Genomic DNA, 19,750 nt, shown 5'->3' with positions numbered 1-19,750 from the left:
GAAGGCGGGAAAGGCGTAGGCGAGTGGTTGCCAACGTTGCTATGGTACGAAGGAACAGTGAGAAGCGTAAGGAATGCGGATCGGTTGATCTTGTCGATGACTTTGCCAACTTTTTTGGAAGGCGGGATGCAGGGGTCGACATGAATCCTGCACACAGCAGTACTGTAACGTAGCCGTCGCTTCTCCATAGCTGGAGCTGTCAACTGGTCGCGCACGGATCACCGCCTTGAATCCCATTCAATTCAATCATGGACAGAGTACGTGCATTCACAGAAGTGAGCAAATGGGGACTAAACAATAACAACCAGAACCAGACACGCGGCAACGGAAACAGTCGAGGACGCGGTGGTGGTCGTGGAGGCTATGGCGGTACCCAGGACAGACCAAAGAAGGAGGCCATTCTGGATTTGGCCAAGTATAAGGATAAGCAGATTCGTGTCAAGTTTGCTGGTGGACGTGAAGGTGAGCATGTATGGGAGGCGGATTGTTGCGGTGTGGTATGCTGACAAGTGTTGAATCAGTCGTTGGTACGCTCAAAGGACATGACCAATTGATGAACCTTGTTTTAGATGACGTGCAAGAGTATCTTCGAGGTACGCGATTGCGCCAACTACACACTCTACAGTGTTGTTAACCGACCATTTAAACAGATCCCGAAGACGGCCAGGTGACAGAGCAAACCAGGCAACTCGGACTCATCGTCGTTCGCGGTGTTAACCTCGTTCTCATCTCCCCTATCGACGGTTCAGAAGAGGTATGTCCTTGGAGCGAGAGAGTGACTGGATGGTGCTGACGTGGTGTTCAAACTTCTAGATTCCTAATCCTTTTGCGCCTCCGCCGGATATGTAAGAGGGATTGATGTGATTATGTACGCGCAGATAGAAAAAGGAAAGATACCCAGAGGATCGCAGGCCATACTTGATGAAAACGTGAATGTCACTACCAGCATCCAGCTTGCTCAAGCAGCTTGGTACGTGAAGCATGTCACACCACCGGGTTGCCTTGTCGATTAGGAAGTGATACTCCAGCGTGTGATCAATAAGGAATTACAATCATGTGATCCCTCAATCAAAATGAAATTCTATCGAACCTTCAAACACAACAATATTGTCCTCTGCCATCATCTCGCACCTCAGTCGTAATACCACGGCTCATCAAACACATGGTACCGATGTCCCCTAACCCCCTCCCCACGGAACATCCCCGGATACCTATATCCCTCCGGCACCTCACCCTCCCCCACCCGCCGATAACTCGGCACCGCCTCCATCCCACCTTCCGCATCCGCATCCACCACCACAAACTTCCCCGTCTGAATCTCCGTATCCGTAATCGTCCCCCTCGAAACCCGCGCATACCCAACCCTCTTCACCCCCCTAAACGCAACATACTCACACCATCTATCCCAATCTTCGGGTTCGATATCGTGCATGTGGGCGTCGTCGATGAGGATGGGGTAGTTGCCTTCGTGTGGCTTCGTTACGACGTAACCGAGGAAAACGAGGGGGCGGTCGCTGTCTTCGCGCATGATTCGGGCTAATTCTGTTGTTTGTTGGAATCGGTCTTCGGGGTTTTCTTCTTGTCCGTTATGCGAGACGATGATGTCGACCCAGGTTCCGTAGACATCAAGTGTGGCGTGAATAGCCGGGGCGAGTTCACCTCTCGGCGAGGGAAGGAGATGATGCGTCGAATTCAAGATGGGGAATTTAGACAGTAATGCCGCGCCCCAGGTATGCTTATTCGGACCCGGTCCATAATCAGCGTACATCCCCAACTCCTCCGCAACACGTTGTGTCAAATCACGGTTTCCCATGATGATACGTTGGTTATCACTCTCGAGTAGCCCGATGACGTCGAGTTCGAGATCACGGATCGCGTCACGCATACGGATTTCGGAGGCCCACATGTCGTTGTCGAGACCGAAATGGATGGTCCAGATACCTGCTGTGAAAAGTTTTTCTTCGGGGTGGTAGGGTTTGAAGTCGTACGTTGGGAACCGGAGGTATGCGATTGCGATCGCGGCGGCACATAGGATGGACAAGACTGACTTGCCATACGCGGGACTCCGATTACTCGCCTTCATTGGCTGCACCTTAGCCTGCGCCTGCTTCGATTGTCCATGGAGAGTCGTGGCGTTATACACACCCAACCCAATGAAGCCCATCATGAACGTCAACACCAAATCCGTTCTCTCCCTCAACAACGGACCTCCAGGCACGAACTCATACGCGACGACCCAGACATGCGCGAGCACGAACAAACAGTAAAACAACCACGCCAAACCGAAGGTACGGCCGGGTTTGTTGACCGTTGCTGCGCTGCGGAAGAACTCGGGGATAAGGGACATGAGGTATACGGTGAGGATGAGGGCACCGTAGTATCCGAACCATCCTGGGACTTTGTGGAGGAAGAAGGTGGATATGCAGGCGATGGTGTAAAAGACCCAGTTACGCCCGAACCCGTTGGAGAGGGTGCTGAGGATGATACCGACGGACATGGCGATCATCGTTACGGCACCGTGAGGCACAGCCAAAGGTCCACGAACCGGGAATCCATCCCAGACCCAGAGAATCATGGTAGTCGAGTCTGAAAGCAATGATTGCAAGGCGAAGAGGAGACCGGCTAATCCGCACGCAGCGAAGAAAACCGATCCCGTCTTCTCCTGCTTCTTCTTACCCTCAAGAACGGTGGTTTGCTCGCCAACCCTGCGTTGACGAACGATGGTGCGGACGCAAGCCAGCACGGCGAGCACGATACCGGTCTTGTTCCAGCCACCGGTCTTACCGTTCATGATCGGCCACAGAGGGTTGTTTGAGAAACAAGCATACTTGACAACATTACTCATAACCAACCCGATACCCCACGCAGTGCTCATACGCTCCATCTCCCCATCCTTACCCCTCAAACTCTGGAAGATCGCACACCAAGTACTGGTCGTGAGTGCGACACCAGCACCGACGCACATCAGACGGTGAGCGGGGTTCTCGATCCTGTAGGAAACGATGGCGATGAGGGAAAGGAGGTGGAAAACGCCGGGGTTGGCGGCGATGATGCGGCGGAAGGGACCGATGCCGAGGAAGACGGGGGCGAGGGTGGTGACGAGCATGGCTTCGTATCCGGAGATACCCATGTTCCACAGAGGGAAGTACCAGACACAGACACCAAGCGAAGTCAACGTAGTCCAGAAGACAAACTGTATAACGCATCAGCAATCAGCGATCAGCACACAGGCCATTGGACGAAGAGGTCCTACCCCATGATAGCAATCCGCAACGAAATCCAACGCCTCATTCTTCGAGAACGCATTCGTCTGCGCATAAACATACCCCTTCTCCTTCTTCACCTTCTCTACCTCCGCACTCCTCGCGCCTTTGGTCTCGGGTTTCCTGTTTAAAATCATGTATTACTATCTGGTATCTTCTAAAAGGTTCATAGAGGGTGATAGTCCGCATACCCTGCACTTTTTCCAGCAACGTCGACGACGCGAAGCTCAAAGGTGTCGAAATCAAGGGCGGTAATAGAGTCGAAACCGACGTCGAAGAGGATGAGGGACCATTCGAGGAAGGCGTAGATGGTGTAAGCTGTAACATTTTGGTCAGCAATCACGCAAAGGCATGGTCCAGGCGGCTATGCTACCTCCTGGAACGCGGTGGACCTTGTGCTGGATGAAAAAGTAGACCAAAGGCACGATGACACCGTAAAAGCAAGCGGCCATTCGTTTTCTCAGCTTCATTGCGCGAGGGTTGACGGGGCTGACGGCCATGACACCGAAGCTCCATGGGATGGTGAGGAGGAGGTATGAAATCATGAAAATGTCATGCCAGTCATGGTTGTCGGAAGAGGTGATGTAAACCCATCCACCACAGGTGATGGTGCGCAGGAGACCGACACAAGCGACGATGGCGGGAAGCTTGGTGTTGCGGTGCGAGGTAAGAAGGTACCACAGTCCGATCAATGCAAATCGAGGACCTGTACTGCATCGTCAGCTTCGCTTGCACGTGCGAACCAAGCTCTTAAACTACCAGAAGTAACAGCAATCAACACCTGGAACAAGTTCCGCTCCGGGAACCAGTCACCAATGGTAGCGCTCACAGACGGAAACCACTCCTCCGGATACCCGTAAAACTCATTCTTGACAATCTTCTTGTAATGCAGCGCTATGGCGGTTAGTAAGCATCCGACGAACGCGGTGTATGCCAGTGCAGTGTGGGCGTGAGCAACCCACTTCCCGGAGGCGGAAAGGAGGGTAATGCCGACGCCGTTCTTGTCGACGCGACTTGAAGACATTGTAGCGAGCAGCTCAGCTTGAGGCTGGTCAATCGCTGGGTCGTCGAGGCTTGTATGGTGTTGACTGCTTCGAAATCTCGCGTCCAACTCGCGCAGGGGCCGGTGTGGAGCCGTGTGACCCGGAGAATCACATAACCGAAGAAGGTCGGTTTTGCTATAGAAAGTTGATAATTTGCTTGGAATTGGCTCAAGAAAATCGTCGTTCCGAGCTGTTTCCCTTCAACTTGTATGAGGTCATCGATACTGGTGTATACGTTACCGCATCGTGCTGCAGTTGTAATATTCCAAAAACCTTACAATTGTCATGTTTCGCACTTTACGCTCGCAACTATCCCTCTGGGCCTCATCAACAGCACAGGTCCCTACTCCGTGGCAGGCTTCCTTCCTTCCACCAACAGTTGGCCGAAGATGGTTCAGTGCAGATGAACACGAACTCGCACAGCTACGGTACGATCCTTCGCCTGTTCTCATCCTCCAAACGCTCATAGATTATGACAGGAAATGGAAAGCATCGTTCAATCCAGAAATCATTCCTCGGGACAAGTGTGAAATTCGTTTCGATCGCTCTAGCGGTCCTGGCGGGCAGAACGTGAACAAACGTACGTCCTCCCTCACCCTCTTGAACAGCCCTTACTCACCTCATGAGCACAGTGAACACCAAGGCTACAGTTCGGCTGGAACTCAGAAAAGCTTCATTCCTCCCGAAGCAAGTCATCGAAGCAATCAAGACGTCACATTCAACGAAGCAATACCTGACTTCAGACAACGAACTCGTGATCCAATCCCAAGCTTCACGAACACAGGCAGCAAACCTCGAAGACGCTTATCGAAAATTATACGACATCATCCGAGAATGTGTAGAAATTCCAGGCGAAACAAGTCAAGAACAGAAAGACAAGGTCAAGAACCTAGCAAGGAGGGACAATGAACGAAGGCTGAAGGAGAAGAAAAGGTTCAGCGACAAGAAGAGTTCGCGAAGATCAAAAGGTGATGATTACTAGGTTCATAAATTCCCAATCCTAAAGTAACTCTCGTGCCTCCTCCAAATCTCGGGATTCACCCCATTTTCTCACAGCCCTCTCCAAGACCTGTCCAGCCTCCGCATTCCTCTCCTTCGCGAGCAGGCGTCTAACCCACACCGCGTAACCCTTAGCACCGAGCTCTCCTTCCTTCTCAGCATCCTTCACAGTCTTGGCAAAGAACGCCGACAACAGCTTCTCCAAGTTAGTCTCCAACACAGGCAGAGACAAGTACTCGTGCAAGTACGCAAGGAACAAGTCGTAAAGTTCCGCACGAGGTCGTGCAGCAACCAAAGTAGCAGAGAATCCCTTCAATACCTCGCGCAAAGCAGCCGGGAATGCTGGGTCCACGGCACCGTGCTCGAGCGTCTTCGTGGGAAGAACGAGGAGGAAGAACAATGCCTTCGGCGTATTGGGGAATTGCGTACGAAGGTAGTCCTCCACCATCTGGCATAACTGTTGTCGTACCTCCGGTAACTGCTTGAAAGATTCGAACAACTCCCACAGACGTGTTGGGAGCGAGGTAGACTTGGGAAGGGCGGAGAATGCGGATTTGGTGATGGAGAGGGGGATAGCACCAGAGAGTGCAGGGTTATTTGCGGCATTCGTGAGGGCTTTCACTTCGACTTCTGAGAGGAGGTTCTTGTCCTTCGGGGTGCCATCGTCCATCTCTGCTGCGATGATAGTCGGCAACTTGATGTTTCCGTCCTCGTCATCCTCGCTTTCCTCCTGCTTCGTCTCCTCTTCCTGCTCGTCGATACCCAAAATCCGTCTTCGTGCATACAATTTTGCGATGTAGACCATCTCCAACTTTGCGTATTCCACCCACATGTCCTCACTGTCCTTGTTCAACCGCAACCCTCTCTGCATGAACGTCCGTCCAGCAGTCACGTCTCCATTCTCCTCAAACTGATGCTGCGCCGCCAAGATCCAGAGTTGCGGGCATGTCGGGTGCATCTGCAGCGCGGAAGCAAAGGCGCGGTTGATGACCTTGTTCGATTTCTGAGACCGAGCATAGTTGATGTACTGAACCCACAACGCAATATCCCCATGAAACTTCCTCGTCGCTCGATCCAAGATGAAGAAAATTCGTCTCTGACCAGCCCAATCTGATACAGTCGGCTTTCCCATGATATTCAGCCTCTTTACCCTCTTCTTCCTCAGCGCCTCCAAGTTCATCTCGTACTCCACGTATCGTAGGAAGTCGGTCTTCTTGGCAATTCGGCGGGCAAGGGCTTGTTCGAACTCTGTGCGCTTCTTCATGATTGCTTTGCATTCGAGCTTGGAGAAAATCTTTTTCTGTTCCAGGTCCTTGAGCTCAGGGAGACCTTGTTCGATGTAGTATTGGACCTTGTCGGTCATTGCAGCAGTTGTGAAGGGTTAACGGTGGGGACTATGGGTATTTTAGACCGTACAGTGCTCCTGAAAGGTTGTAGGACGAGTGGTGAGTCTGCTTTTTGTTGCGACCGAGGAGACCAAAAATCCCGTCTTATCGACAATTCAGGTGAGCGTTATCGGACCAGCCCTCCGATATACATGGAAAGATGCTACATTCTCCGACGGGTAATATTGAAGAAGATGGTCTCTTTAGATGTCGAGGTCTTGTTCGGCCAACCTCATCTCGGCGCGTAATCGATCGCAATCCCTCTTCTTGACCTCAACCATAACACCACCACCCAGTCCCATTTCCAAACTATTGGCCTCTCCATCGTCAGATAGACCCTGTGCGACAACTTCACCGTTTTATATTCGACATTCTAGGCTATTTATTCAGTCCTGCTCCCTGATCTACCAGAATGGACGTGACCGACGAAACCACCATTCAGCATCAGCCTTCGCCCCAGCCCGAGTCCGAGCCCGCCGTTGAGCAAGTATCTTCGCCTGCAGCTTCCTCTGACTTCTCTTCAGCCGATGAGGATGTTTCCGAAGATGTTCCCGAGACTGTAACCGCACCCGCACCCGCACCTGCACCTACTCAATCATCGGCCGTCGAACTTGAATCCGAGGAGTCTGACGATGACTCTTCTCCTGGCTCTGACTATGACCCCGAGGCATCGCTCAACCTTCCCACTGTTGATCGCAACCACAACTCCGCTACGGCTCCCGTCCCTGAGGCAATTGCTTCCATCACCACCGCGTCCGCGGAAAGCACCAACCTGAACAACTCCGCCGTTGCCCCTGCTGTCGCTACCGCCGAGTCCACTTCTGCTCCTCCACCAGCACTCCCTTCAACTGGAATTCCATCTTCCGTCGACCTCCAATCCCTCCTAGCCAATATCTCTGCTCTTCCCACCACCGCTCCCGCACCTGCCGTGAAGCCCTCTCAATCCCCATCTGCCACATACCGCAGCCCAGTTCAGCATAACTCCTCTCCATCCAATGACCGACGCAGAACTCGTTCTCCACAACCGGACAAATCCCAACTTACCGTTTTATACGACAAATTCCTCGCGGATGAGCAGCACATCATGGGATCCATGTACCCTGACCAGATGCCCCCCAACGCCCGCATGTTCATCGGTAACCTTCCTGACGGAACTACTAAATGGGAGCTTTTTACCAAGTTTTACAAGTATGGGCGTATGGCCCAGATTTCTATCAAACCCTCTTACGGCTTTATCCAATTCTTGAGTGGAGAAGACTGTAAGGCAGCGATCGATGGAGAGGACGGTACGGCTATTCACGGAAAGAAGTTGCATTTGGAGGTGAGTAAGCCTCCAAGACCAAGGGAGGAACGCGAACGTGAGAAAAAGGAGAAGGAGAGGGCGAGGTACGGAAGCCGTGATCGATCGATTTCACCGCGTGGGAGGGCACCGGGACGTATGACGGGTGCGGGTAACTATGGTGGCTACAACCATAACGCTCGTTCTCCGCCTCGTTATGGGCGCTCTAGTCGTTCTCCACCCCGGTACCGCGATGAGCGTGATCGTGACTACTACGACCGTCGTCCACGCTCACCTCCTCGTCGTGGATACCGCTCGCCATCACCCCGTGGTGGCCCTCAATTCCCTCTCCCAAGACGCCACGGCCGCGATGTCCCCGAAGTCCAGATCCTCGTCCTCGACGAGGCGGATCGTAACTTTGTCAAATTCGTTGATGCAGCATTCGCCGCACAATTCCGCACGCACACACTCTCCCTCTCCCCCCGCCTCCCCGTCGACGAAGTCATCCGACAAATGGTCGTCGAAGGCGTGGACGCAGTCGTCATCCTCAACCGAAACCTGCAATACAGAAACAAAATCAGTCTACAGTGCTTTGATCGCCGAGGTGGCGCGAATGTCAAGTTTGAGGAGTATGCGGATGTGGATATCAATGTCGGTGTCGCGCTCGTGCAGAGGTTGAAGCAGGCGGCTGCTGCCGTCGCTGCTCCTCCGGCTATGGGGTATGGTATGCCTCCCCCGGTTGGGTACCCGCCCATAGCTGCTCCCCCTGTCGCCGCCGCTCCCGGTGCGAACCTCGCGAACATCATCTCCTCCCTCGACCCAGCGGCTTTGCAGAATGTCATCGGCGCACTTGCGAAGGCACAGCAACCTGGTGCTGCACCCGTGGCTCCTGGATACCCACCCGCTGGACTTCCTGCTGGCTTTGCTATGCCTGGGTATCCCGGAGCTGGAGCACCAGGACCAGGACCAGCGACTCAGGGTGCGCCGACGCAGCAGGTGCAGGATATCATGGCGCAGTTGGCAAGGTTGCAAGGACGGCAGTAAGCATCGGTCATATGCGATATAGGAGTTGGAAGTCTGGATAATCTGATACGACAGCTCATCAGGTAGTAGATAGCTGTATATTGTAGTAATGCAGAGTGATTGAACGATTATATGAGCTTGCTTAGAGAAATTGCATGCTTCTTACTACTTCTCTTCCTTTTGAGAGAATTCTTCTTCTTTTGCCTATGTTGCCTCGGGCTAGCGTACCATCGTGAATGGCTTCCTCAATACTGCGGAATGTTCCGGTAACTATCTTGAGCTCTGGACGGCGTCCTGTTATTATCTGTGAGAGCATTTGTCCCACGCAATTAATGGGATTGAAGTAGGGCAATTCAGAAGGCTATAACAAGTGTAGATTCCTTCCGTAGCTCCTAAGACGACACAAGTAGATGCATATCAACCACGAAATATAATATTTTCAGTCTCAGCTCCCTCCTTCCCCATGCCATGGAGTCATTGTAATGGAAGGGGGTGGGGGTCATTCCCACGCCCGTGCCCGGTCACCCACTGCATATGACGGTAGTTCCTTCGCCACCTCCAGCCTATGGGCGCGATCTGGAGCCAAGAACCCGTCCAAAATAGATCTCAGCTTCTCAATACTGTCTACCTCGTCTGACGATACTGATTCGAGATCTGGGTACCCACGCTCATACAGCGCCCGCATCACCTCCTGCTTATTCAACCCTTTCACGCCACCCCACATATCGATCATCTCATTATCTTGCCAGAGATACTCCTGGTACTCTGTCATTTGAAGACGCGCTTTTCTGATCACGAGTGGATCTCTTCTCTGCTTCTCTTGCCAGGGGAGGAGAGCGACGTTCGGTAATACCGAGGGCACGAAATACGTGATTAATGGCGTGAACTCCCCGCAAATCAACAGCAGGAGCGCGAAGAACGGGAGTTTCATAGTATCTGGCTTGGCTCGTCTAATGAGTTGCCATTCGGCGCGGGTGTAGTTCTTTGGTGCGGGTCTGGCGCGGAGGGCTTTGGATTCTTTGTAGTTTGACCAGACGGTTTTGAAGGCGGTTTTGTAGAATACCAAGTAACCTGTTTCAATCTACGTTAGCTTGGATTCTTAAGACTTGTCGGACGATGAAACCTTTTCCCGTCAGTCTGAGCCATGTGAATCGGTTCATATCATCGGGTTTTGGACTCGGCGGCAATTCGAGCTTGGGAGGGAAAGTTGTTGGCGCATTGAGCGGGTCTTTGCCAGTCTGGTTCACGAAAGTTGGGAATTTGGCCTTTGGAGGGGAACTGGTCGGTGTCTTGATCGGGTCTTTGCCGGCCGCCGTAGCATATCCTTTCAAAACCAATCGTCCATAGAGGATAGTCGATCTCGTAGGCGTGGTTCGTACGGTACACAGCATTTTCAGATGGAATGGGCTGACTTGGTGGTCATCGTTTTCAACGTTACGTGCGAGAGGTTTTCTTCCCCATTGGGCTAGCCTGCGATTGTGGGGAAGCGTATTCACCGACTTTGAGTTGTCTACGTTACACGTCCCGCTACGTCCTGGTTACATGCCTCAATGACAATCATGACTGGCAGGCACATTTCCGCTTGAGAACGCTTGGGAGCATGATCGATATACTCAAAAGCTCGACGTGCTCCAGGATGCTCTGTGATACTGGCAGGATGTTATACTGTAGGGGGTATATTGCAATCACCGCAATTTGTCATAATGGGTATCCACTATCTTACACCAAGCCCTCCTTCCTTTCCCCTTCCCATGCCTTCCCCTTAGGTCCCATTCCTATTGTAACCCCTCCGCATCCGACAAAACATCAACCTCCTCCTCCTCCCCATCCTCCTCCTCCACAACCTCCGCCTCCCCACCCAACCCCGGACTCTCCGTCTTCGTCGGCGTCGCGACCGGTGTCGACGTAGTAACCTTCGCGGCACTAACCCTTCTCCTCAACTCCGGCTCTCGGTAATACACATGCACCACTTTCTTCCCTTTGCCCTGGAGTGAGGTCTTGAATGCTTCCCAGGAGGGTTCGTCACGGATGAGGTACCCAACGAGCATTGAGGGGTCTACTTCGTCCATTCGGCAGCGGCGGACGCGACGGGTATGGACGCTTCCCACGTCCGCCGTTGTAGGTTCGAGGGGAAGGTATGGTCGTGGGTGGTGCGGGTCGAGGTGGAAGAGGTAGGGGTTGTGCGTGGATGATGCTTGTGTCGCGATGAAATAATGCGACGATGAAGGGCGTCCACCGGCTATGCCGATACCATGGGGGGATTTGAGACAGTCCTGTTTGATGCACCATGTCAGCTGAAATAAGATGACGGCATGTGGAATTGCAAACCTGGATGGCGGGGTAGTAGACGGGGTTTACACGCTCGATGCCCAATCGAACGCCGGCGAGGATTAGGACTGGTTTCCAGGTTCCGTCTGTGCCGCACGCGATTTCGCGTACTCTGTTCTCATAAATATCACCTCCGTCAGCCGCTACATACACCCCCACTCCTCTTCCTCCTTCGCTTGCTCGCAGTTCAGTAGTCCCGGTATATTCAGCACAGAGAGCCTTAATGCATTGTGCGGCGGCCGAGGGACCGAACCATTCTCCGGGAGCTTTTCCGCAGAAAGTGGATGCGTGAGAAACGAAACGGTGGAGGGAGAAGGGGGCGGAGGGGTGGTCGGCGAAGAGCTTAATCAAGTCAAGTTCATTCTCGGCCGAGATAGTGTTGTGCCGGTAGTCTGTGTCACAATTAGCGATGGTAACGCGGCACGGTGGGGAAACGTACCCCGTCCGAGATGCAGTGTCAGCAGCGCATTCGCCAGTAGTGACTGCGCAGATCGAATCATACAGCCCCACCCCACATCGCTCGTGTAGCCCTGTGCAGCTCCATTGCCATTCCTGCTAAACTTATCACCAACCTCCTTCATCCACGAAGTCACTCCATTCGTTCCTTCCGCACTTGCCGCAGCCGTGCGCTCAGCCTCATTTACCGTATCAACCTGCTCCTCAACCACCTTCTTCGATATCGCAGGAAACCCAGTCCTGTACGTAAGCCAAACTCGCGTCTCGTAGTCATCCAAGAACGCTTCTGGCCATCCCAATCCTTTCTCTTCCCGCTCGGGAGCTGCACCGACGGCCGCGAGTGCAGCCGCCTGTAATGGCGGCGGTGGAGGGATACCGGCATACTCCGCCCCGAGCACCCATATAGACTGGGTGAGCTCATCGTTCCGTGGTTCTGGGTCGTAGAAAAACCTGATTGCTCTGTTGAGTGTGTCCATGAATGCTGGTGTTGGTGGTCTACGTCAGGCCTGGGGTGTATGCGAGATGCACGGCCCTATCCGTATCGCGCAGTAGACGTCAAGCGTCGCAGTAGTGGAGGGAGCTTACGAGTCGACGAATCGTGAGGCAAATACACCACCAAATACATCCTCGATCATTCACGAGTAATATCATGGGCAAGAAAGGCCAGCAGAATGGAAAGGGCAAAGGCAAGGAGCCGAAGAGAAACAACAAGTTGATGGGATTTGTGCCGCAGCGGTTTGGCGGCTTCGCGGAAGGTATGACTGCGCTCGCACCCCTCGGCCATATATGTCCGGCCTTTATTGATCCCTGTGAGCAGATGACGGTACTCAAGTTCGTGGATTCAAGATGAAGGACACTGGACGGAGAACGGAACATTACCGATTTACGAAGAATGGGGATGCTTCTGGTGAAAGAGTGCCATTACGCAAGATGGGGGTGTCGTTCGTTAAGAGTACTTCGGGAGGGCTTGATCCAGATGCTGAGATTAATGATGCTATCGAGGAACATGAAGTGGACACAACCGCTGACGATGCGATTCATCATGCGGACGACCTGAGGCATCAGCATGAACATCCGGTGGCGAATCATGTGGATCAGGCCATGGAACCTGTAGAGGCAGACGATGGGGATGAGGAGGAAGACGATGATCTCGAAGAAGAAGAGGATGCTGGAGAGGAGGAGGAGGAGGAGGATGATGAGGAGGAGGATGATGAGGAGGAGGAGGATGATGATGAGGAAGATGACATCGACAACATTCCCATTGTCCCCCCACGCGAAGATGACGACGAATTCAACTACGGCGCCTCCGACTCCGACGCAGCAGACGAACAAGTCGCACGCGCTATCCTTGCCTCGGGCAATGATCCCAATACTCACGTCCACGTCGAACAGACCACTCTTACCCATATCTCCGCGGAGGATCCCGGAGAGGGCTCGTCAAGAGCGATAAATCTGGAATCTCTCGCTATCGAGGATACTTCGGTGCATATGGAGGTTGAGAATGACGCCCTATTTGTCGTTGATACGGAGGGTGATACAGCGATGCGACCCGCGGAACCGTCGAAGGTGTCTATCCCGGTGAGGTATGAGCATGCACCACAGTCCGATGAGGAGGTCGTCTTCGTGCCGAGGCGGGGTGTGAGGATCGTTGATGAGAGTGTGACGGCGGCCAAGATCGAGCACCTTACAGTCAAGAAGACTCAGATTGACGTCAATGTTGAAATGCGTGATGAGAATGCTGACTGGCAGCCCGTGCCGAAGACGAAGCCTGGGAAGGAGCGCGGCGGGAAGAGAGCGCGCGGGAGGAAGGAGAAACTTAACGGCCCGGGTCCTGGGATGAGAGACTCGGCGATCGATGCAGCGTTGGACGATTACATGGATAATCTCGCTAACCAGGACTTCGACTCGGAGGAAGAAGAGGCGTTCGAGCATCGTGGTCTTGGTTTCGCTGCGTTGGGCGGTCAGGGTGCTGGGTTGGAGGATGAGTGGGTTGATGAGAGTGAGGGTGATGAGGAAGGGGAGGTTAGCAGGGTTGGTGGAGTGGGGTTGGAGTATTATGTTGGGGAGGAGAGTAGTGAGGAGGATGACGAGGATGAGTCGAGTGGACAGGAGGATGAGAATGATGACGAGGACGAGTTGGATGATGTGGACATTGACGATTTGCTCGATGAGGAGGATGATGGCCTCGAGGGTATCGGAGCCGAGGAACTTGAAGAACTCGACGAGCTGGAGCAACTCGAGTTGGCAATCGCCCGATCCCTAGGCAACGCTTCCGGCAAAGGCCTGCCCGGCAAGAAGAACAAGCGCGGAAAAGACACCTTCATCGAAGATGCCCTCTTCAACGGTGACTTCCACGCCTCGGACTTTGAGTACGAATTCGAGGATGACAGCGACGACATCGGTGGTTTCGAACCGAGTAAGTCTTTGAAGGCGCAGCTGAAGCGGGCTGGGAAGAGGTTGCCTGCGCGGATCGAGGATTATGAGTTGGGGTTGTCGGATGAGGACATGGAAGCGCAGATTAAGGATCAGTGGGCAAAGGATCGCTCTAGTAAAGCTGATAAGAAGAGGGAGAGGGAGGAGTTACGCAAAGCCGGTATGCTCGGTAAAGGCAAGAAGGGCAAGAAAGCCAAGCTCGCTGATCGTGATGAGTTCTCGCTCGGAATCTCGGTGCAGCGGATGAACATCGAGATCCGCGATTTCATTGATGATTTGGGGATGCAGAGTTTGCCATTACCGCCTATGGATAAGTTTTCGCGACGGACGGTGCATACGCTCGCTAGTGCGTATAACTTGAAGAGTAAGAGTGTCGGGAAGGGGAAGAGACGGTTCCCGACGTTGATCAAGACGACGAAGACTTCGTACCCTAGGGACGAACGCCTCGTTGACGAGATCCTCGCACGGCACGAAGGTGGTGGAAGGGGTAACACCGGTTACCTCCCCCGTCTCGACCGTCCCCGTCCTCGTCCTGGGAAGACTGTCGGTCAACGCGGTGGTGCCCCCGGACTCGTTCGCAATAACAACGGTTCCGTCGTCGGTGGTGACGCACCTGAGATTGGAGCGGGTAACCTTGGACGCAAGTTGTTGGAGAAGATGGGGTGGAGTGCCGGGCAGGGCTTGGGTGTGGAGGGTAGGACGGGTATTTCAGTGCCGGTTATGGCTGTTGTGAAGATGGATAAGAGGGGGTTGTGAGGAGCATATGCATTTTTGTCTTAGGATAGGGATGAATGAACGCAGCATACGTTGGATTTGGAGTACGAAATTTCAGATTATGTTGTCAGAGAGTTCCCACGGCTGCGGCTGACCTCGAGCTTTTCAATTCGGCAAGCTCGCGCCGTGATCTCAAAGCTGTAATCAGCCTACCGTACGTGAATGGAGCACCCGGCCGCACGACAATAAAGAGAAACCCAATCAATTTGCGGCGCCAATGGAACGGGCAAATCTACTCGCCCTTTCCTGTCCTCGTGCGTACCTCGCGAGCGTTCCAACTCGCATGCAACAGGAAACGAAGAGCCGTGACGCGCAGCACGAAAAGAAGCTGTAAACGAAGTCTACGTATGACCCGGCGCTGCACAACAACACAGCCTAAGATGACAGATGGCGATGAAAAGGAAAAACGACCCACCCAGGACTCGAACCTGGAATCTCTTGATTCGTAGTCAAGCGCCTTAACCATTGGGCCAGCAGGTCCTTTCATGCTTAAAAGACATCTGACGTGAGATATGTTGTTTTTGAGATAATGATAAGCGAAACCCTACGAGACCCCCAAATTTTACCAAACACGAGTATAAAACACGAATAAAATTATCCAGTATCACGAATAGAGTTATTCGAGTTAGTGGGATATTCTGGGCACAATCTGGATTGTTAATTCATCTTGGAGGTAGAATTTTTTATATGAGTTACCAGCACTACACTGTTATACTATTCTACCTCATGACTGCACACTTCACAGATGTGACGTTCATTGATCTCATCTATCACAGGTCATCAATCTAGGCCCATTGATATTAATATTGTTGAAACTTAAATAAGATCCAAAAATTTCAGAAGCCCAACCATGCCTCAATTCCCACTGTCAACACACATGTGCATACCATGACGCTTCCTCTCATCTCTCCTTTGTCCACTCAGTCGAAACAAGTTCATCGTCTTCATCATCATCGTCAACGTCAAACTCCGGATCATCTTGAGAACTGTGATTGGGTGTGTATCGTTTTGATGCTCCTGAAGTGCGCAAGGTCTTCTTTCTAGGCTGTTTCCTACCACGAACCTTCATTGCCATTGGGTCAGGGTGGGTTAGTAAAAACCGATGAGAAGTCGCTTTACTGTTGCTGTCAACAAAGTGCGGGACTCACCCGAATAAGAGGAGACATCAAGCAAGAGTGTCGAGATTAAACAACCATCATGTTAACCTTTCAGCAACAGCGATCATGTGCCCAGTTTGGGTTGAGACGATACAAGCCATAGCATCGGGAGAACAGATGGGAGAGGACCAGGGAGGTGTAGGATTCGATGCTTTTGTCAGTCAGTCGCGAGACACCCAGGGAGATTGAGACGTTGATGGTGGTGGGTTCCTGTTTGTGCTGGACTTGGTGAAATTTGCCAGCGCATCAGCGCACCAGCGCTTGTGCTCACATGTCACTCTCGAGAGGCGCAGGCCGAAGAACCGCCACCAAAGACCATTGATCCTCAATCTCTTTTTTATTGATGTGGGATATCTCATTCTCCTGGAACGAATATCATTCCAGGTCAAATAAGGTATTCGTGTACCATGAATTGGAATTCTACTCTACTCGAATACTTTCCCACTTTATTCATGTTTTTCGTACAGTTGAATGACTTATTCGAGTGCTTTTGCTGAAGGTGGAATATGTTATTCCATATTTGTGCAATCACGAATTAGGTATTCGGGACAGTCGAATTCAGGGGGCTCGTAGGGAAACACTGAGAGACTTTTGGTACTCGCCCATAACAATCGCATAGCAAACCTGTAAGCAGCACAAGTTCATCAGGATACTTTCTTGTCAGTGCCACAAGCATCAGAAAGGAAAGGTCGTATTTGATCGCAAGGGCTGCTCCGTTCCGGTATACGTAGGTAGGCAGAAGTCTTAGTGTAGGTAGTTCTCACGGTACTCGCTCCGGGAAACGCTGGGGATGTGTCGCTGTTCACAAACAGGCATGCGAGCCAATTCGCTCCGCCCGTACAGAAGCGTTTCGCTCGCCATTTTTGCTACATTTTCGCAGTCATATGCCGTATTTCTAGGTTTTAGGAACGACGAAGAGGGGTGGATACTGATGCCGATAGAACTGTTGATTGCCACAGCCGAAACCTTTGCCTATTTTGAGGGCTGGCTGACACCCTTTTGGGGAAAAAGGGTATGTTGTTACCTGCATACGAGGATGAAACCTGGGACACACGCAGCATTGGTCAAACAACTGCCCGTTAGGCAGCATGGTCTGTAACGGGCCCGTAACGGATTTCACGGTCGCTCTATGCCCTCGAGCATAAACATATGGTAATCATGACCTTCGCCAGACTCGTTTGTCCTCCGCTAAGGCATTCCGCCTCTGAGGCAACGAGCTCTTCAGCGGCACGAACCATGTTGCTCGCGCCCGACCGCCAACCGTACATGGATCTCCGAAGGGTTTGATTGTACGATTGGCATCCACCGACAGGCCACGGGTGTACAAGCACAAAAAGGCTGCAGAGTGAAGGTCGCGGAAACCTCCTTGTGCTTGGTCAGCCGTGACCCGACGGTGATGCTAGCCCTGCACCGCAGGATCTGAGCACTTCCTTGACGGCCGTCGCCCTTGAGTTCATCGAGCGAAACAGATCCATCGAAATGTCCACCTCCATGGTCCTCATACAGTGCCCATCACTGTAGCTGTCGCTATTCGCCTTGCACGTCGACTGATATGCTCAGACACGACGTTGGTCGTGCCAAGTGAGTTGGGGACGACCGTCTTCTTATAGCCCCGCGGTAACGCTCATTGCGGGGTAAATCACGCAATTCGCCACTCGGCCCGAGTCAGATGTTCAGATTACGTATTTGCTTCCAGGGCTGCTGGTAAGGTTATGCTTGGGCGCGTGGTTGCGGGCTGCTACCGGGCCGCTCTAGCAGGGGTATGTGACCGCTTTCAGTGACGCACACATGATTGGGCCAGCTTGTAATGAGCTGATTCCAACTAACGGTGTCTTTCAAGTTGGCAGGTGGTAGCCACGATGGCTGAATCATGGCAAAGGCGTATTCGTTCCTCTACATCGGCTGCGATGGACGACGTGAAGCTTAAGCGTGCTAAGCCGGCTAGCGCTTGGAAGCATGAGCTCGATACAATAGACGCAAACTCCCCTTAGGTTGTTGCACGAGACACAGCTGTCAAAAGTCTACTCTGTGCGATCTGATACACGACCATGGTCTTCACTGTCCTGTCATATCAAGTGTAGGGCGGTACGCGTACGTATACAGAGATGCGTATGACCCTGGCTCCGGTTGGTAAGTACGCCGTTGCAGTACCCACATGCATGTACATCCATTACTTAACACAGAAGCGGCTAGTAGTGGCACCTCTCGCCTGCACGGACGCTCGTATGGGTTGATCACTTCTTTGGTCAGTCCTTAAGACTGACGACGTCTTACTAAGGTACTGAACTCAGAGCGGACGACTGTCCCACATGACCTTATCGTTTGCCATCGGGGAAGCCAAAGAGTTGCACCGCTTCCCAAGGTTCATATTTCACAAATGTGGGCACCAGTGCACGCGCCTCGGTGCAATCTTTGAACCACATCCTGAAACCCCCCCAAAGCTGAGGAAGAAGGTCCAGCGGAGTGAAGCACACACATACACCGAATACTGCCCAATGATGAAGCCTTTGAATTGCACATTAGCCATTGCTTCTGACCCAAGCTCGAAAGGAGAAATGCCGGTTCATACTGACTTTCCCACGGGTTTCCGAACATCTTTCAGGTAAAAAACACAGCCAAGTTTTTATTCCATACAGACACTATACTACAAGGATAAAGTTCTCTCACCCCTTCACTCCAACCTCCTAACAGTCGAACAATACACACTAGCAATTATCCTCCACACTGCATATCCTCCTCAGCACCACCACCACATTATGCTCCACTCATTACACCCACTGCAACTCATCGATGTTAACTCACTCACTGAGTCTTTCTAGGAGAAGCGTTGGCCTGAGCAGCAGCAGGAGCCCTCGGAATCTGCAATCCAGCCGCAAAAGCCTTAACCCTGGGCCACACAACCCTCCTGATAACATCCGGGGTTCCCGGCTGCAAACATAAGTGATCAACCCACTGTCCACTCCTGACAACCGCATCCCTCATCTGCGTCGAGCTCGCCTCCCTGAACCTTAAGAACATGACCCACAACAAAAGCGTGAAGATCGCGCGGACGCGGAAAAGGACGAGAGGGAGGGCGAGACGGATCGTGATCGCGACGAGCTCGAAGACGGCGACGAAGCGCATTGCGTGAGGGAAGTTTGCGTCGACGAAAGCTGTGATCTTGGTGCTGAGAGGGGATTTGGAGAGGGAGGGAGAGACGGCGGGGATGACGTTATTCCTCAGATACGTCGAGAAGTGGAAAACACTGTAGGTTGCGAAAGGAACCAACGCAACCGACACTCTGGACGTCAACAACCAATATACTGCGACCCCGAAATAGAGCGCATTGTCATCCCGCAAGAGACGGCCGATGAAGTTGATGTCGAGTGTTTGGATTTTGTTGACGTAGGTTTTGTAGAGGACGACGCCGTAGGTTGTAATTGCGCCGATGAAGGCAAGGCGGTAGGAGAGGGAGGAGGAGGTTGGCGGGGAGAGGGAGAGGGTGAGGAGAGAAAGGAAGTATCTGATGGAGCAGACGAGGACGAGGACGTGGCCGATCCACCAGGTGAATTGGGGGTGCTAGAAAGACGTCAGTTAATCAATTCAACGCATATACAGTCGTGAAGAGTCA

At 52.6% G+C, this 19,750-nt stretch overlaps 11 protein-coding genes and 1 non-coding gene across 12 annotated transcripts; 5 read left to right on the top strand and 7 right to left on the bottom strand.

Moving 5' to 3' along the window:
- The first annotated feature begins 219 nt into the window (after positions 1-219).
- Positions 220-893, top strand: SAICODRAFT_75234 (U6 snRNA-associated Sm-like protein LSm7). The gene is made up of 5 exons (XM_019170964.1): positions 220-257; positions 309-462; positions 522-593; positions 651-754; positions 814-893. The coding sequence occupies exons 1-5, from the start codon at positions 249-251 to the stop codon at positions 847-849; spliced, it is 375 nt and encodes a 124-aa protein (XP_019027706.1). The 5' UTR covers positions 220-248; the 3' UTR covers positions 850-893.
- A 239-nt stretch (positions 894-1,132) lies between these two features.
- SAICODRAFT_51531 (uncharacterized protein) lies at positions 1,133-4,287 on the bottom strand (the record flags this gene model as incomplete). The annotated part of the gene is made up of 5 exons (XM_019169069.1): positions 1,133-3,193; positions 3,254-3,386; positions 3,455-3,581; positions 3,637-3,969; positions 4,020-4,287. The coding sequence occupies 5 exons, from the start codon at positions 4,285-4,287 to the stop codon at positions 1,133-1,135; spliced, it is 2,922 nt and encodes a 973-aa protein (XP_019027705.1).
- Positions 4,288-4,591: 304 nt separating this feature from the next.
- SAICODRAFT_50983 (uncharacterized protein) lies at positions 4,592-5,288 on the top strand (the record flags this gene model as incomplete). Its single annotated transcript, XM_019169025.1, has 2 exons — positions 4,592-4,886; positions 4,939-5,288. The coding sequence occupies 2 exons, from the start codon at positions 4,592-4,594 to the stop codon at positions 5,286-5,288; spliced, it is 645 nt and encodes a 214-aa protein (XP_019027704.1).
- An 18-nt stretch (positions 5,289-5,306) lies between these two features.
- SAICODRAFT_51727 (uncharacterized protein) lies at positions 5,307-6,674 on the bottom strand (the record flags this gene model as incomplete). Its single annotated transcript, XM_019169085.1, has 1 exon — positions 5,307-6,674. A coding segment is annotated over one exon (1,368 nt), but the record flags the coding sequence as incomplete, so codon positions are not given.
- Positions 6,675-7,798: 1,124 nt separating this feature from the next.
- SAICODRAFT_51879 (Nab3 Rrm Ucuu complex) lies at positions 7,799-8,017 on the top strand (the record flags this gene model as incomplete). Its single annotated transcript, XM_019169101.1, has 1 exon — positions 7,799-8,017. A coding segment is annotated over one exon (219 nt), but the record flags the coding sequence as incomplete, so codon positions are not given.
- Positions 8,018-8,119: 102 nt separating this feature from the next.
- Positions 8,120-9,130, top strand: SAICODRAFT_28666 (uncharacterized protein). The gene has a single exon (XM_019167196.1). The coding sequence runs from the start codon at positions 8,129-8,131 to the stop codon at positions 9,011-9,013; it is 885 nt and encodes a 294-aa protein (XP_019027701.1). The 5' UTR covers positions 8,120-8,128; the 3' UTR covers positions 9,014-9,130.
- A 361-nt stretch (positions 9,131-9,491) lies between these two features.
- Positions 9,492-10,383, bottom strand: SAICODRAFT_4765 (uncharacterized protein; the record flags this gene model as incomplete). Its single annotated transcript, XM_019168900.1, has 2 exons — positions 9,492-10,063; positions 10,116-10,383. 2 exons carry the CDS (start codon positions 10,381-10,383, stop codon positions 9,492-9,494), a joined length of 840 nt encoding a protein of 279 aa, XP_019027700.1.
- Positions 10,384-10,638: 255 nt separating this feature from the next.
- Positions 10,639-12,148, bottom strand: SAICODRAFT_28664 (uncharacterized protein). The gene is made up of 3 exons (XM_019167195.1): positions 11,760-12,148; positions 11,321-11,712; positions 10,639-11,265 (listed from the first exon to the last, which is right to left on the bottom strand). The coding sequence occupies exons 1-3, from the start codon at positions 11,818-11,820 to the stop codon at positions 10,768-10,770; spliced, it is 951 nt and encodes a 316-aa protein (XP_019027699.1). The 5' UTR covers positions 11,821-12,148; the 3' UTR covers positions 10,639-10,767.
- A 277-nt stretch (positions 12,149-12,425) lies between these two features.
- Positions 12,426-14,965, top strand: SAICODRAFT_4763 (uncharacterized protein; the record flags this gene model as incomplete). The annotated part of the gene is made up of 2 exons (XM_019168899.1): positions 12,426-12,531; positions 12,594-14,965. 2 exons carry the CDS (start codon positions 12,426-12,428, stop codon positions 14,963-14,965), a joined length of 2,478 nt encoding a protein of 825 aa, XP_019027698.1.
- A 425-nt stretch (positions 14,966-15,390) lies between these two features.
- Positions 15,391-15,463, bottom strand: SAICODRAFT_t12. Its single transcript has one exon. It is a non-coding gene; the product is annotated as a tRNA-Arg (tRNA).
- A 382-nt stretch (positions 15,464-15,845) lies between these two features.
- On the bottom strand, positions 15,846-16,192 carry SAICODRAFT_28658 (uncharacterized protein). Its single transcript, XM_019167194.1, has 2 exons — positions 16,132-16,192; positions 15,846-16,046 (listed from the first exon to the last, which is right to left on the bottom strand). Exons 1-2 carry the CDS (start codon positions 16,147-16,149, stop codon positions 15,885-15,887), a joined length of 180 nt encoding a protein of 59 aa, XP_019027697.1. The 5' UTR covers positions 16,150-16,192; the 3' UTR covers positions 15,846-15,884.
- Positions 16,193-18,942: 2,750 nt separating this feature from the next.
- SAICODRAFT_51487 (uncharacterized protein) lies at positions 18,943-19,689 on the bottom strand (the record flags this gene model as incomplete). Its single annotated transcript, XM_019169067.1, has 1 exon — positions 18,943-19,689. A coding segment is annotated over one exon (747 nt), but the record flags the coding sequence as incomplete, so codon positions are not given.
- Between the last annotated feature and the right edge of the window lie 61 nt (positions 19,690-19,750).

Source organism: Saitoella complicata (assembly GCF_001661265.1).
Source record: "Saitoella complicata NRRL Y-17804 unplaced genomic scaffold SAICOscaffold_1, whole genome shotgun sequence".
Taxonomy (NCBI): domain Eukaryota; kingdom Fungi; phylum Ascomycota; class Saitoellomycetes; order Saitoellales; family Saitoellaceae; genus Saitoella; species Saitoella complicata.
The sequence above is the reverse complement of the archived record's forward strand: the minus strand, read 5'-3'. Positions and strand labels throughout refer to the sequence as shown.

Coding starts and splice junctions, on each gene's coding strand:
- SAICODRAFT_28666 (XM_019167196.1), top strand. CDS start 8,129: ATGACGGGTGCGGGTAACTATGGTGGCTACAACCATAACGCTCGTTCT.
- SAICODRAFT_75234 (XM_019170964.1), top strand. Junction 463..521: donor GTTTGCTGGTGGACGTGAAG/GTGAGCATGTAT, acceptor GTGTTGAATCAG/TCGTTGGTACGCTCAAAGGA. Junction 594..650: donor CGTGCAAGAGTATCTTCGAG/GTACGCGATTGC, acceptor CCATTTAAACAG/ATCCCGAAGACGGCCAGGTG.
- SAICODRAFT_28664 (XM_019167195.1), bottom strand. CDS start 11,820: ATGATTCGATCTGCGCAGTCACTACTGGCGAATGCGCTGCTGACACTG. Junction 11,713..11,759: donor GACACTGCATCTCGGACGGG/GTACGTTTCCCC, acceptor ATTGTGACACAG/ACTACCGGCACAACACTATC. Junction 11,266..11,320: donor TCTACTACCCCGCCATCCAG/GTTTGCAATTCC, acceptor TGCATCAAACAG/GACTGTCTCAAATCCCCCCA.